Genomic DNA, 14,654 nt, shown 5'->3' with positions numbered 1-14,654 from the left:
TTCAGAACACTTGAAACAGCTATGGGATGTGAAAGCCACACTGCACTGTTTGAATACTGTCTTCAAGTCATAGAGTTTGAAAATTATCTTACAGAAATCTGAAACTGTAAAGCTGTCACTGACTGACATATAGAAGAGAAGCTAGCAGCCCCTATATATAGGGAGGCCTTCCTTACTTGCTGTTAACCACACAACCCTGGACAGAGCATTAGCTGATTCAAATCATTCCAAGACACACAAAGAAAGGATGACTCATTGCCAAGAGTAAACTCATATGAAGGAAACAGTCTGACCAGACTTGTAAACAGATGGGCACAGGTTCAGATGGATGCCCCACTATGTACACAACACTTGATCGTTTGCACATACACAGAGACAAGCACAGTCCACACTTGGCTTCCAGGCTTCCTGCAGAGGCAATAAAATGAATGAATGAATCAGAGACCTACTGACATTCTGGACTCTGGACAACAGTTAACTGTGAGCCTCCATTACTCATCAAAGTGAAGCTTTTCAAAATCATCAACAGGGCATCTGAAACTTCTGTATTGTGCACACATCACCCTGGAGGATCACTGGCACTAGCTTGCTTTAGTCTCCTAATATTCATCTTTGCGAACTCCTGATCTTTTTGACCCTAAGGCCTGTTTCTAGTTCAGTGTTGGAATTCCAAAGGGGTTATCAAGTCCTCACAGATCTAGCTGAGTAAGGCAAAGGAAGACTAGGACAGGCAAAGAATCAGCCCCACAACTATTCTCAAAACTCTATAAACCAGGGAAATAATTTAAACTTCACCTGATCCTATCTGCAAAAATAGTGAAACATTAATATGGAATATCCCTTTCTCTGACTGGACATGTCTGCAACATTTTTTTCTGTCTGTTTATGTGTGCATACGTGTGTATGTAGAATATGTATATATGTATAACTCAGGTGCATACAGGCACTTGGTGTGTTTACTGCTTGTAAGAGGGACCTCTGAATCCATCATCTAAGCTTCTAATGGCCAGTTAACAGCAGCAAGCTTTGCTCTCTGCTTCCCTGCAGGGCGGCTAATTAATAAACTTTCCCTTAATTGAGTTCTAGCTGCCAAGTCCCCAGGGATTATTACTTATATCTAAGTAAACAAAATCTCCATTTTTAAACAACAGACCACAACCCTTCATTATATTTTAAACAGATATACATTCACTAAAGTCAAGCAAGTCATGGGCATGAGGCTGTGCTTCTGACTTGGATTCTCTCTCATGTAAGAAGTCTTCTCTTTTGGCAGACAGCTGACACCCCCTACTTCCCCATCCCAACCTGAACTCTAGCTTTTTTGTTGTCATCTACTGATACATTAGAAAAAGCCCAAAAGAAGTTCTGGAATCCATTAATGATATTTGCCTTTTCTTTTAACCTGAATGTATTATTCAAAAGCAATTCTCTCTCCTAATTTATAAATAGGAAAAAAAGATGAATTTGGTGTTAAATTTTTAATAAGTGCCTTGAATTCATTAAGTTCTGGCCTTGGATGCTTGTCAGGCTTATGGAAAGTCCTAACCTACACTAAAGCAGAATTTTAGAAGCTGAATTTTAAATTTATACAGTGGAAGTAATATAATTAACTCTTTCCTTTCAAATTTCCCTCCAACGTTGAGACTCCAAATTGAGAGCAGAATCATGAAAGAAAGAATGAAAAAAAGTGAACAGCTAAACCAATATTGATTTGAAACCTAGAAAGATATTATCCTGCCTCCTGATTTTTCTGCCTAGTGCCATTTGGAAGTCATTTGGCTCAAGATTCAGATCTTGTGTAAGTCACTCCCTACCCTTTGCTGAGTCTACAGGAATCTACTGCAAGCCCTGATGACTATAATTATTGACAGCTTAGAACAACAAAATAAATGCTTTTCAAACTCCCACATTCCTGCTGCTAAAATACAACCCAGAAAAACAAAAACAAATAAACAAAACACAGCAACAGCATGATTTAAAACCAGCTTCCAGATTCTTAGGAGAAATGGGGGGGGGGGGAGAATGATTTTAAAAGATTTTAAAAGACTGTTTCTTCTCATCCCTATCCTATTCCCTCATTTCCCTCTGTGGTTTGGAAGGTGGCCCAGTGGATAAAGCATTGGACTTATAAGCATGAGTTCCTCACTTCAAACCCCAGCAGCACATGTATCAGAGTGATGCTCTGGTTCTCTCTCTCCTTTTTTTTTCTCTCTCTCCCCTCCATATCTCTAGTAAATAAATAAAATATTTTTAAAAGGAAATTTACTTTGCAATAAGTAAATGCATATGATGTTTTTCTGGATCAAAAACAATGGAATGATGTCATTTCTTATTGTTCACTTTGCTAAGGTCCATCTTTTCACTTACTTTTGAAGTGTCTTCAAAGCAAGAACTAATTCTGTATTGTTGGAACCCAGTATCATGTTAACTTAGTATTTCAATAAAAGCTCCTTACATTGAGCTGAATAAATAAATTGCATACAGTAAAAAAGGAAATTTACTTTAAATAAAAATGCTATACATAGAGTGAGACCTTCACTGAAAATCAGTCTCTCCTGAAAGATCCCATTTAAAGCACTGTGCTCTTCCTCAGTCAGACCTCTCTCACCATCGCTGCTTGTCATAAAGACAAGGCTGTTAATGATGTGTCTCCCTGGGCACCCAGTGCATTGCCAGTGAGAATATGTCTATAGACTGGGGGTGGGGAAGAGGCCACATAGCCAAGGTTAGTGTCAGAGTCAAGAGGACTGGTCTCAGTGAAAAACTGGTCCCAGGTCACAAATATGGAGATATTTTAGTCTGGAGGGAGTATGTGGGGAAGTCTCCTGACACAGTCAAAACTCAAGAAGCAGGCAGTAATGAGAGGAAATGAACAACTGATACTTTTAACAACATGGTTGAATCTCAAATGCATTATGTTAAATGAGAGAATCCAGACACAAAAGGCCATCATGTATGGAGTACATGATTTGATTTATATGTTATTCTGGATAAAGGCAAAACTGTAAGGACAAAAGTCACATTAGCAGTTGCCAGTGACTGGGGTGGAAGGGACTGACTAGAAAGGTCAAGGAAACTTTCTGTGGTGATGACACTGTTCTATAGCTTAATAATGCATATCCTACATATACTGCGGTAAAGGATCTGGAAAGATAACATCTGATGGCACACACAAGTATTAGTAGGAATAAATTAAACTGCATTAAATCTGAATTTAAAAAAAGAAGCAGAACAATTAAGGATAAGGAGCAATGGCAGAAGACTAGGCCAGGAAAGGCATTGGGATGGTGTAAAGACAGTGGCCACTTGGGTGCAGCAGAAATCCCCAGAGGTAGTGTTTTCTTTCTCTTTTTTTTAAAGTTTTTTTTTTTAATATTTATTTTCCCTTCTGTTGCCTTTGGTTTTTGTAGTTGTTGTAGTTATTATTGTTGTTATTGATGTCATCGTTGTTGGATAGGACAGAGAGAAATCAAGAGAAGAGGAGAAGACAGAGAAGGGGAGAGAAAGACAGACACCTGCAGACCTGCTTCACCGCCCGTGAAGCGACTCCCCTGCAGGTGGGGAGCCGGGGGCTCGAACCGGGATCCTTACACCGTTCCTTGCGCTTTGTGCCACGTGTGCTTAACCCGATGTGTTACAGCCGGACTCCCAAAGTAGTGGTTTTTAAGTCTGTACAATAAAGATATTTAGGATGGAATTTGGGAGCCATCCATAGATGCCAGCTGGAAGTTTTAATCCCAGGTTCCACCTAGAATGTTTACCTAGACTTGGGCTTGTTTATCACCTCCAGAGTTAGTCAATTAGCACCATAATTTCTAGGTACCAGAATTAGTTTCCTAACTCAGGGATTTTTTGTGTTCTTCTGGTACCCAGAGTCCTTGAAGGAATCTTTAGAAAGCGCTGTGAGACATTAGAAAGCATTGGAGGATAGTAACCTAAGTTTTGAAAGCCCCTGGGCAGAAGTGAACATTTCTCTGAGCCTCCTTACAGGGAAACACCACCACTGAAGCACATCACCAGAGGGAGGGAGGCAGCCAGAGTCTGGTTGTATGTTCAAAAGTCTGACTTACAGACTATTTTAAAGACATGACTTTGTTTCTTTCAGGTCTGAACGGTGTACTCAAGCTAATGATGAATAGTAGATCACCCGGGTGCCGTGGTGGATAAATGTTAGTCTTTCATTAGGGGCACCTTTAAGGTTTGTGAACAAAAAAAGATATTGTTAAGCAGTTGTTTCTCTTTTTCAAGTTTGCTCTCTCATGTTCCCAGGGCAATTATATTCATAAACTATCTTTCCCAAAGCAAGTCCTTTCCCCTTGAGTGTTCAAAAGTAAACTTCAGCCCAGACTCTACAATTACCTTGAGTCAGAAATCAGCAAGTTCAACACTGGGGAAAATGCGCTACATGAAAACAAGGTCATAGTTGCCCTTATGAGAAGCTTCTCACTAAACAGAGGTCTGCTGAGAGAGCGGAGGGCAGAGGCAGGCTGACTTACTTCCCCCTTTGCCACTCTTCTCCATGCGGTACTGGTAGATGTGCAGGGTGAAGAGCATGTGGGAGTTGCGGTGGTCTTCCTCATCACAGTCCTGCTGGTTGCTCCGGCGGGAAGCAATGGCCGCATCCAGAAAGAAGGCTGCCTTCTCTGCTGTGGGCGCCCTCAGCTCGCTCTGGTTCTGCAGCTGGAAGACACAAGCTTAGTGTTGAGGCTGCAGGCTGAGGAGGGTTTGCCTGCAACTCATGCCTGCTTTTCCTTTGTGTAATGTACAGTCCCTTCCTCTCCCTTCCCTTCCCTTCCCTTCCCTTCCCTTCCCTTCCCTTCCCTTCCCTTCCCTTCCCTTCCCTTCCCTTCCCTTCCCTTCCCTCCCCCTTCCCTTCCTTTCTCCTCTCCTCCTATTCCCCTCTTCTCCCTTCCCTTCCCCCACCTCTCCTCCCCTCCCCTTTTTTCTTTTTGCTACCAGGGTTATCTCTGGGGCCTATAGAACTTCAATCCCGCACCCCCCCTTGGTCATTTTATTTCTTTTTCTTTTTTAAAAATTTTATTTATTTATTCCTTTTTGTTGCCCTTGTTGTTTTATTGTTGTCATCATTGTTGGATAGCACAGAGAGAAATGGAAAGAGGAGGGGGAGGCAGAGAGGGGGAGAGAAAGATAGACACCTGCAGACCTGCTTCACCGCTTGTGAAGTGACTCCCCTGCAGGTGGGAAGCCGGTGGCTCGAACCAGGATCTTTATGCCAGTCCTTGCGCTTAGAGCCATGTGCGCTTAACCTGTTGCACTACTGCCCAACTCCTGGTCATTTTATTTCTTTTCCTTTCTGTTTTTGATAGAGGGTGAGAGAAAGAGAGAGGCAGAGAGAAGAGAGACACATGCAGCACTGTTCCACTGCTCATGAAGTTTCCCCTTGTAGGCAGAGATGGGTGTTGACTCTGGTTATCCCACAGGGTGATGTGCTTTCTGCTGGGTGCATTCCTGCCCAGAATACCCCCCCCCATTTGCCTCTTAAACTTCTGGAACAAGGTCTTATATTCCTATACCACCCTCAGTTTAATTAAGTCATTTCTGGAAATCAATAGTGAATATAGTAGATGAAGCATCTTTTTTACCCATTTATAAGTAGAATCTGTAAATAGCAAGTGGTTGCATCTAAGGCATCAATGGCGGTGGTGACCCTCCTTGTCTCTGCAGAGGACAGCAAATCATCCCGGGATATCTATATGCCTAAGAACATGTGAGGGACTGCATCTAGATTCCCAAGGCTAGATTGTTTACAGAATAGCAGGCTGCAAATATGATTTTTAGTTAACATAATATTGGTAAAAGAGAAAGACAGGCTGGGAGTATGGATTGATCTGCCATCACCCATGTTCAGCGGGGAAGCAACTACAGAAGCCAGACCTTCCACCTTCTGCATCCCATAATGACCCTGGGTCCATACTCCCAGAGGGATAAAGAATAGGGAAGCTATCAGGGGAGGGGAGGGGGCACTGAATTCTGTGGGTGGGAATTGTGTAGAGTTGTACCCCTCTTATCCTATGGTTTTTGTCAGTGTTTCCTTCTTATAAATTAAAATAAAAAAAATAGATACTACTCGTGTCCCAAAAGAGTAAAAGAAATAAAAACTGGGTTAACTTTAACTTAACACTCAGGTTTTTTCCCCAGCTATTTAATTAAAGCCACTTTTAAGTCACATGTACCAACAGAGTTATAAACAAGTGTAGAAGACATATGGAAACACCGAATATGCTGAAATATCTCTTCTACAACATTGCCAGGATATCTAGTTCTATCCTTGAATCCTAATGCCATGTTCATGCTACACTCATTGTTCAGTTTGAGAAAGCAGTGTGGTCAGGTCTGAGTTCTGTGAGATCTGGTGGTAATCATAGTAGACCTGAATGATAACACTATGATCAAAGGTTGGCCAGAGAAACTCAGATTTCTGATTTATTCAAATGAATCACTGTACAAATTCTGACAACTTTTACTGCTGTCTAAGCTATAATCTGACTGTGAGAGCTGATATTTGGAAACTAGCTTCAGAGAGAGAGACTGTCTTCACTGATTTGTATTCACCATGGATGGAACAAAGACCTTTCAACAAGAAAAGTTAGAGAGAATGTTAGTCTGTTTACTTCTTATCATCCACTTCACTGGATACTTCACCTATGCGGAGCTTTGTTAGTGGAGTTATAAAGGAGGCCACTAATAGAATGTTTATAGTAGAAGCAAAAGGTAGGGTGCCCCTGGTTTTATTACAAGTGCTGTGTGGATGCCATGTGACTAAGACTTAAGCCTCAAAACAGTGCTTGTTAAAGTGTGGTCCCTGCACCAGCAGTATCCACATCATTGAGACTGGGGCTCTATTTCAGTTCTACTCCTATGGAAGTTCTATATATGTGTTTGATTAAGTCCTCTGTGTAACTTTGATCATAATCAGTGTTTGAGAATCACTGGGTTAAGCTTTGCACAACCAGTTAGCTGGCATCCTAACTGTAGTTCATCCAAATGATATTTGATGCATCTATTAAAACTATGAATGATCAATTTTAGTACTGTATGGTACCCACTCTTTGGGAGAAATAGCCAGAAAAATCACAACTAACAGTCAGGAGAAATACTTAAAAGGAAGAGGTGACATCTACCTGATACTGAAAGATAAGAAAACAGTCAGATGAAAAAAGAACAAGAGGTGAGGAGGAGGAGTCCATACAGAGAGGGTAAAAGCCGCAAAAACTCCAGCCAAGAGGGAGTATGGTTGGTGGTACAATTGGAGGTGTGTTCAATCATTGGGAAGCTAATGGTTTCTAATAATAAATGTGTAACCAGAGAACCCATCCCAGACCTACAGAAGCAGAATCTGCATTTTTAAAAGCCCCCTGTGATTCACATGCACACTGCAACTTAAGGGGCTCTGCTTCCTCAATTTAAGTGTACTTTAAGAGGTGTGGCAATCGGGTCCAGTGGTAGAAGATGACAACTGGAAGGGTAGGTAGGGGTCAGATCATGCAGGGATATGCAAATCAAGAATTTGGAAATAGAATACTACTCTGTAGTCAAAAAGATGATATTGTGTCCATTGGGACAAAATGGATGGTATTGGAGGTGATTATGCTTAATGAAATAAATAAAGAGATGAAAGACAACTGCATGGTTTCACTCATATGTGGAATCTAGCCATCCGATTTACATGAATTCGCAAAAAAAAATTAAACAAAATGAAAGCAAACCAACTGTAAGACTTATAAGAACTCTGGTGGTTATCTTTGGGAGGGTAAGGATACAGAACATTGGTGGTGGGTGTGGTGTGGAACTATACATTGTAATCTTACAATCGTGTGACAAACAATAACAAATAAAACAAAGAATTTGGGAATGGAAGACTCCTAATAAAAATGCCAAGGCCTAGGGCATGGTCAGATGTGAGAGATGGGTACACCAGAGACCACTAGGAAAACAGTCCTACTTGGGATGAAGCAGGCATTCATAAAATCAATACCTATGAGAAAGAGAGAAGGAGAAGGCTTTGATAAAACTAGAAACGATTTTTCTAGAAGCTAGAACTTCTTATCTAGGTATGAATCAGGGAGCTCCCAAATCATTCTTTCATCTTTTGTCAAACAATGAGGAAGAAACAACACCTATAACCAGCAGTGCAGTCTGAAAAGGCAAACTGGAGCTGTTCTTGGCTTCCATAGTTCTGGCAGTTATGTCATGGTTCTAATTAGAAAGTGGTTATTAGTTTTTCCTAAAGCACCACTAACCCAGCTGCAAACCAGTGCCAGCAACACAGTTTATAGAGCTATAAACAGCCCTGGTAATGGCTGTAGCTATTTGTGCAGTGCAGTAAATATTTCAGTTTGTTGTTAAACAAAAGAAAGATTGTACTTTTTCTTTTTTTGTAAAGGGAGGGGGAAACATAAAAGATAGTAAATTCAATTTCCCTCCAAATGGTGCTGCAACAATTGTGGTTCCTGCTCATTGTCAATTAGATCCAAGGTACAAATATTTAGGTTTGGGGAGCAGATGGCCCTGCAGCTGCAGGCCGTAAAGTTCCAGTCCACTTTAAAGCAAACACTTGTAAACCTCCTCCCACCACCTCCCCCTCCCGTGGACATGTTCAGTGAGTCATGGGTTGAACTGACCCAGCCTCTGAGGTAGGGATGAGCCACCCCGAACTGAAAAGCTCCCCACGCCCATTACCTGTGTGCCACAGATGGGGTCCTCACACAGGTACACTCCTGGGGACTGGCCGTCCTGCAGGCTGCCCGTGGCCACCTCAGACAGGAGGTCCCGGAGGTTCTCCTCTTTGCCCCACACTTCTACTGCAGAGATCCGGACTGAGAAACGAGCTCCGGTCTTTTCTTTCCGCTCGTTGATGAGTTTGAAGAGCCAAGAGATGGCGCAGGGAATGATGCCAAGGTTCTGCATGGAATCATCCTTTCCAATCATGGTATAGGACTTCCCTGGGTTGGAGCGAGGAAGAAAGAAGAGCAGTTTGAGTACTACAGAGTCTAAGAACAGACGCCAAGAATGCAGGAGAAAAGCACGGGGGGGGGGGGGGGGGGTGCTGGGGATGGAAGAAAGACCATGAAAAGATGAGAAAAATATTGACAGTTGACAAAAAAAAAAACTTCCTGGTGCTGATGATTTAGTAACAATAATAAAGAACATGAAAACCTAGACAATTTATATAATTAAATCACAACTGACCTGGAGGAGGGCCCCAAATATCATAAGCTAATCAGTCTCTGCATGGTTTTACATCTAGAAGGAGAGAGGGGAGCTTTCATGGCCACTATCATCCTTTTATCACCACCCCACAGATTAAATTCACATACTTAACCTTTATATCCTTTCCCCAGTTAATGCGGTGTTTATTTTTTATGGTGTGAATAAATTCCATTGAAAGTTGAATCATTGCTTTGATCAGAGATCAAGAAGACCCAAGGGACAGTGAGATGAAATGGGGTTTCTTTCCTGGTCTGGAACTGGTCCCCATTATCTGCATGGCCTCTGTTGGAATTTTTGCCAAAGGACGTTGTTCAGAGCTCCCTAAATTATGAACTTATCAAGCAGGTTAGGTAAGGCCTTGAGAGCAGATGGCCACAGGTTGGGATAATGAAGGTACCTGGCAGGAGGATTCAGACACTGCAAACTCCCCTCAGGGCTGCAGAATGGGGCTGATCCTGACAGCTACACGTTGGAAGGCAAAGATGGCTGCCCTCCCCAGACAGGTCCCATCAGACATCAGGGCTCCTCTGGCTCTATTTACCCTCCTGAATTCCCTGCAGGGAGGACCCTACTGCTTCCCAAGACCCTTTGTCCAGGACACATACATTCTCTGCTGGTTCTCAGGGTGTACACTGCCCCACACCAGGTAGGATCTTCCCTGATTCTCCTCTGTTTAATCTCTTGAACTCCTAACTTCCTAGACGATTTCAGTCTCCACTTAGGAAAACACTTGTCACCTCAGCAAGTAAGGGAAACCACTTTTCCTTTCATCTGAGGATACTGGTTCAAGACCAAAGAATGAATAAAGTGACTAGGACTCCAATGAAGAGTGTGGAGCAAGAAAGCTCTCACTGACCCAGCTTCGCGTGGCCGAAACAGAACACACAGCCGTCTGCTCCGTTGACCACAGACTGGATTACTTCTGCCACAGTTCCAGCACACACTTCAGCCTGGGAGACACAAAGTGAGACAAAAAGAGGTGAGTGGACTGTAAGGAAAGAAAGGTGCCACTTCCCCAAGCTCGGGGTCCCAGAGACATCCAATGCCTGAGTGGTCTAATGGGTTCTAGAGGAGTTCAAAGCCCTCCAAGGATACCCACTCCTCCCAAGCACGTGTGCTAGAGGCGTTAACTGCAAACCACACTTCGGCTAACTAGTAGTGCATGCTAACTAGTAGTGCCTGCCAGCTGCTGGCTCTGCAGATGAGGCAGAAATAGGATGAGATGGGCACCAGCATGACATGTATCTCGTCCTGAAGTGCCAGTCTGGCTTCCTGGACAAGACTTTCCACTCACTGTCTGCTAAGTAGATCCTATCTCTCTCTCTCATACACACACACACACACACACACACACACACACACACACACATACACACACAGTCTGTGAATTGAGCCAGGCTTATTGGAGGGAAAAGGATTGCCATTTTAGAAAAGTGACCTTGAAAACCATAGCACAGTTAATCTAAGCAGATCTATGATATGTGTCTGCTTTCTCTCCTCATTTCTTTTCTCTTGCTCTCTCTCCACCCTCTTTTCAAAACCAGCCTTTTCTTTTCTGCAGATGCATTCAATGTACACAACAGTATCAATTGCCATTTGTCAATATGTCACAATGCGTGTTCTCCAGCCACTCGACTATTCAATCCTTAGACAGGGACCAGGCTCTCGGTGACTTTATGAATGTGTCTATTAATGCCCCCCACCCCCGCCACTGCAGTGCTCTATAAACAATGGGGACTTCATACATTTTGTAAACCAACTTGGAGATCTAGGAGTTCACGCTCTCTCTGGCTTCTTGCAACAGCAGGAGGACCAAATTATTTGCTGTGTGCTGTTGCTTTCATTTCTGTCTGAGCACTGGAGTCAGAGCTGGTGGAAGCATTCAGGGGCCGTGCAAACACTGGAGCTCTGAAACCATCAGAGCAGCGTGTGTCCCAGTGGGGCACTGAGAACCTCAGCCTGGGCAATGAATGTTGTTATTCAGCTCCAGGGTGCAGCCGCACAATGAACCTAAGTATTTGGAAATCAGTATTCTCTCCCAAGCCCAAATTGAAAAACCACACTCCCAACCATTGTCAATTGTTCCCATGGTCACCTTAGCAACTCCACTGGGGGGGGGGGGGACTGCTCTTGGGTTTGGTTGGCTACAGGGTATCTGCCACACCCCACCAGTCCTCAAGGATGACAGTCTCCTGTACTAAGTCCTGTGACAGGCAGCATAGTCTTGATGGGATTTGCCAGAGGCACCTCTGTGGAGGAGGGATGAGTGATTGCTGCATGAGCTGCTTTCACGGGGCATAAAGTGAGAGAGGGGTCAGGAGGCTGACAGCTCACCTTGAGCCACCTATAAAGAAAACAGTGTTCCATTAAAGGTCAGCGGGGAGGATGTAGGCTGTGAGTGAACCAGAGTGCCATCACCCAGTCACCTGTTCAAAAGACTCAAAGGCAGAGAGGATAAGGAAGAGTCCTCTCCCCTGCAGAATCCCGGCTCAGTATCCACTGAAAAGGGAGTGGCCTGTCCATCTGGTGTTTGTTATAAGGTGACAATAGGGGTTGGGTGGTGGCTCACCCAGTAGAGAGAACATGTTACCATGCACAGTGATCCAGGTTCATGCCCCCCAGCTCCAACCTCCGGGGGGAGAGGAACTTCATGAGTGGTGAAGTAGTGTTGCAGGTGTCTCTCCTGTTCTCTATCTCTCTCTTTTGTTCTGTCTCTCACTCTCTATCATACACTGAAAGAAAACAAAAACAAAATGGCCACTGGAAACAGTGGAGTCATGCAGGCAACTGGGCCCCAGTAATAATCCTGGTGGCAAATACAGGACAAAACAAGACAAAACTGACAGTAGCCTCTGAAGGCCCCTTGCTATTGTTCCTTGTGGACTTAGAGAAGCAGACAGCCTTCTCCAGCACAGACCTCACTGTGGGTAGGGCCAGGTTCACAAGAAGCCTTTGCTTACAGATCTGAGTCATTCGTACCACCTCTTGTGCTGGCGACAAAACGTTCTGTGTTCACCCTCTCCCCAAGACCCGTCTCAAATTTATATGTTGAAATCTAACACTCAAGGGCTCAGGTGGTGGCTCATCCAGTCGAGCTCTATGTTATAATGTTCAAGGACCTGAGTTTAAGCCCCTAGTCCCCACCTACAAGGGGAAGTTTCACAAGCAGTGAAGCAGTACTGCAGGTATCTCTCTTTCTTTCTCTCACTCCCTATCTCCCCTTCCTTCTTAATTTTACTCGATGCTTCTATGAAGAAGGAGGAGGAAGAGAGGAGAAGGAAGAAGAGGAAGAAGATAAAGAGGAAGAAGAAGAAGAGGAAGAAGAAGGAGGAGGAGGAGGGGGAGAAAGAAATCCAATGTGGTAATATTTTGAGAGAGGATTAGGTCATGAGGATTGAGGCTTCTTTCATGAATGGAATTGTGTCCACATGAGAGAGTCTACACAGAGCTCACTAACCCCTTGCCTATGTGAGGACACAGTGAGAAGACAGGTAACTGTGAGTTCTGAAGGAACCCCACCAGACACTGAGTGAATCAGCACTTTGATCTCAGGACTCCCCAACCTCCAGAACTGTGAGTAATAACTTTCTGTTTTTGAGAAACCTCCCAGGCTGTGCTGGTTTGTTATGGCAGCCCCCTGAATAGAAGACACCTCCCCAAAGTCAGGCCCAGCAGAGGGAAGCTGGTGAGTGTCAACGTCTCTTATGGGTAACAAGGGTCTCTCATTAGCACAGCAAATAGGAAGGACTGTCCCAGTCACTGCATTGCTTCAGGAAGCTGATCTCCTTAGGGGAAGACAGTAAAATTCAAAACTACTTGGGGCCACCATGGCGGCTGTTGCCTCACAGGCTGACAGCAAGGATTCTGAACATATTCCTGCATCTGAGTGTATTGTTCTCCTGGGGACTGGAGCTGGGGCTGGCTGAGGCCAGCAGCATGATAGTACTGCTAACAATGAGGATACAGTAGTAAAAAAAATAACTCATATCACTGAATACTCACTACAGTTGGAATCTGTCCTAAGCAGCCCATGGGCATCAACTTAAAGAAACACAACAGCCTAATGGAGCTGTGTTGGTTCTGTCAGATTTCAGATAAGGTCACTAAAGCTTAGGTAGGTAGAGTAACTTGTCCAAGGGTAGGTAGGTTCAGTGTTACTAAGTAGTGACAGGAGGTTAGAGTCATACTGCCATACTGAGAAGGGCTCAGAGAAGTTCATGGAAGAATCCAGTGAAGACACTTGCATAGGAAAGGGACTTTCAGCAAGAAGCTTTCATCTCTCTTAGATATCTTGTATGTAATATATAAATAGTAATGCCTTCCTTCCTTACACTGTTAAATTCTAGAGAGAATCAACTGGGTAGTGTGTAGGAAACTTTGGAAACTGCAAATGTACTGAGAAATGTAACCATTACAATATTGGAAATGTTAACAAAAGAAAAACATTCTAAAGTGAGTGAAAATCTAAGGAAAGGAGGGAGGAAGGAGTAAGTGTAAGCATAGTGAAATATAAGCAACAGCTGGCAATAAAACGGTTCTTTTTTTCTGGACTAAATCTAAAACTCATTAATTGTCTATGCTTAATTTAGGGTTGGCTTTGGAATTCATACAAGTTAGGGAGATTTGCTTCTGAAAAGTTTTAACTGTTTTAATTAAATTACTTGTTGACCATTTATTAGACCAATGTCAAATTTACATTAGTGGGCCGGCTGGGTGGTACAACACACATACACACACACACACACACACACACACACACACACACACACACACACACTAATAGAGAAACCAAAGAAGTTATTCATAATATACTTTTTTAACCTTCTCATTGTAAGATTCTTTAGGAAAACCACACCTTCTTAACGAATTGGGCCTATGACATATGCTATGTGCTACAAAGAAGCCTGTGGCAGCATCACTGCTTCCCACATCAGATGGGACATGGAGAAATGAGCAGCAACTACTTATAAACGGTGCCTGTAGTACTCATGCCCTCAGGGTAGGATTTAGTCTGTTCCCCTACTACACACTGTTCAGCATAAAACTTGGGACTTGCTGGAGATTTATTGAGAAGATGCAGGTGTTTGGTAACAAAACATGAGCAAAGTAGGTCACTGCATATCTGCAACTTGTACTGTAGATCTATACTAGGACATTCAATTGCACCAAGTTCATTGCAACTGAATATAATTCAACATTTGTTCTTACGAAACACTGAATACTTGACATTTGTTTTTAGGAAGAGTGACTCCAGAAGTACTTGTCCAGAAACCTGGACCCCTAATGTTCCCAAGTCACCTTTAAATTACCACAGAAGACTGAAAAATATGGCCATAATTCTCTAATCTATCCTGTGTTCATGCCTCTTGCGTTAAGACTTTGACTCTCTTCCAGTTAAGGGCTGAGGTCTCCTTCTCACCCCC

The 14,654-nt window shown here is 43.3% G+C and overlaps 1 protein-coding gene across 2 annotated transcripts in view; it reads right to left on the bottom strand.

Annotated features, from left to right (window-relative positions):
- Positions 1 to 14,654, bottom strand: part of KIF26B (kinesin family member 26B) — a 566,510-nt gene that overhangs the window by 65,286 nt on the left and 486,570 nt on the right. For both annotated transcript variants that reach the window (XM_007534607.3, XM_060192085.1), the window contains 3 exons: positions 10,088 to 10,181; positions 8,701 to 8,963; positions 4,497 to 4,680 (listed from right to left, as the gene is read on the bottom strand). In XM_007534607.3, coding sequence (XP_007534669.1) covers positions 4,497 to 4,680; positions 8,701 to 8,963; positions 10,088 to 10,181 — 541 coding nt within the window. The remainder of the gene's footprint in view (positions 1 to 4,496; positions 4,681 to 8,700; positions 8,964 to 10,087; positions 10,182 to 14,654) is intronic.

Source organism: Erinaceus europaeus, chromosome 6 (genome assembly GCF_950295315.1).
Source record: "Erinaceus europaeus chromosome 6, mEriEur2.1, whole genome shotgun sequence".
NCBI lineage: Eukaryota > Metazoa > Chordata > Mammalia > Eulipotyphla > Erinaceidae > Erinaceus > Erinaceus europaeus.
This window is presented reverse-complemented; position numbering and strand designations above follow the sequence as displayed.